Here is a 1,980-nt window from a genome sequence, read left to right on the forward strand (position 1 = left end):
GGTTCTTTGAAGAAAAGGAAGGATTTCTATTTAGCTAATGGAAGACTTCCACCCATTCTAAAGAGCAGTACGGAAGTTACTGTCAAAGATACAGTCACACATTCTACAACTAACACAATTCATGTTTGTTCAAATAAAGGATTAGATGCCACTGTTGCATCATCATCTAAAACTACAGACATTGCTAAGCTTGATAGCAGTGATAAGAATCAACTAGAATCCTCAGGAATAGTAAGAGAGGTTGAATATTCTTCAAGTCTTCCACCAAAAAAATGTGCTGATTCTGATTGTGTAAACTGCAATAGATTATTCCACGAAGGTCTCCGCTGTAGTAACATGGAATCAGGGTCAGGAGATAATTTTAAAATAATCAAGGCGCCAAAATTTGTGAATCCTGGCCAAAATGCTAACCCAAGAATTGATCATTACCTGAATAATAGTGATATGAACGGTGACAGATCAACCAGAATTTTTTATTCAAAGGAAAGTCGAAGGTTTGGTTCTTTTTGTTATGAATCACCACGGCTTGATAACCCACATCCTTCAGATTCTTTTAGTTTTAACATCTCTGGCCTGCAGAATCAGTACTTTTCTCCACGAATGAAGTCATCTGTTGGTTTCGTGACTCCACCTCACGTGAAGGGAATTGAATCATGCTCCGAATCTCTTGAATCAATATTGAGAAAGGCAGCTAAAACCTTCCCAACTCCTTCAATAATAAGGAAGAGAAGAAATGGAAGTGAATTACCTCCCACTCCTAGAAAGCTTGCAAATGCAGTTACTTCACATGTTTGTAATGAAGAAGTGAGAACAAATGATGTTTCTTCTTCTGAAGCTGTGAGGTTACCTGTCAGTCCAGCTAACCATGGCCATGGGAGTAATATTCTCCACAATAAGGCTTTCAACATGACTCCTCTATACCGAATAAGATCCAAGCAAACAGCTATTAAGTCTTTGAAGAAACAACTTGATTCTGCATTTCACATGGAGGAGAAACTTGCTAGTGAGATGGAAAAATCTACAAAGAGTGTTGTGATAACTGAAGATTGTCTTCATAAACCAAAATTGGCAGAGACGTAGTTTGTAAGTAGTATGTCCTCACTTATTTTCCTTTAATTTTTCATTTAGTTAGAAAAATTTGTTCTTATAAGAAAGAAGGTCAACTCACTGAAAAACTCAGTTCCCTAGGAACAGAAGGTTTTGTTGATATTGGTTGCAGTATAATAATGTCATAGAATATTTGGTTGAATTAACAGGAAAGTATTTGTATAATATGTCAAGATCTTATAGTTGTGAAATGAAAGGATTGAGAAAATGGCTTGTTTTTCATGTGCACTTGTCTTCTTCCTTAAAATGACAATGCAACTTCAATGGAGCTAAAAACATGGTTATTTGAATATGTTTTTCTGATCATTGTTTCACCTTAAAAAGTTTTTTGGCAATTAATAATACATTTGCCTTGCTTTCAGTGTTACATTTTAAATTATCTAATCTAACATTGCATATTTAGTATTTACCTGAATTTTGATATCAACTTCTCTGCTTTGTAGGGAGAGCTGAAGCTGTTTGAATTCTGACCACAGTCTGACAATTTTCGAGTACTATATTTCATTGATGGTGAACCAGAAGCTGTGACACGTGTATATTTAATTTGATTGTGGATATATAGTTTATATTTGTCACACAAGTTTTATATACATTTTTTTTTATATTCCTCAAAAAATAAATTGTGGCAAATTCCACAACAAACTTTGATTTTGCATCTCAAATTAAATTTAGATTTAAAGCCCTTGTTGAATGAAACCTTGCGGCAAGTGCAGTCACAAGAACATCCCATAGAATGAGTTTCTTAGAAGTTACGAACGACATAAAACGTGAAAAAAAAATGAAGGATAGAAAAATAAAATTAGAGTGAAAATTTTAAGTGTTTATTTGAAGAGAAATTGATATGAAAATGAAACAAAATTGTCGTTTTCAAAA

At 33.9% G+C, this 1,980-nt stretch overlaps 1 protein-coding gene across 1 annotated transcript; it reads left to right on the forward strand.

Annotated features, from left to right (window-relative positions):
• The first annotated feature begins 6 nt into the window (after positions 1-6).
• LOC137817770 (transcription factor MYB3R-2-like) lies at positions 7-1,743 on the forward strand. The gene is made up of 2 exons (XM_068621004.1): positions 7-1,083; positions 1,551-1,743. Exon 1 carries the CDS (start codon positions 337-339, stop codon positions 1,078-1,080), a length of 744 nt encoding a protein of 247 aa, XP_068477105.1. The 5' UTR covers positions 7-336; the 3' UTR covers positions 1,081-1,083; positions 1,551-1,743.
• The last annotated feature ends 237 nt before the right edge of the window (positions 1,744-1,980 follow it).

Source organism: Phaseolus vulgaris, unplaced genomic scaffold (genome assembly GCF_000499845.2).
Source record: "Phaseolus vulgaris cultivar G19833 unplaced genomic scaffold, P. vulgaris v2.0 scaffold_1147, whole genome shotgun sequence".
Taxonomy (NCBI): Eukaryota; Viridiplantae; Streptophyta; class Magnoliopsida; order Fabales; family Fabaceae; genus Phaseolus; species Phaseolus vulgaris.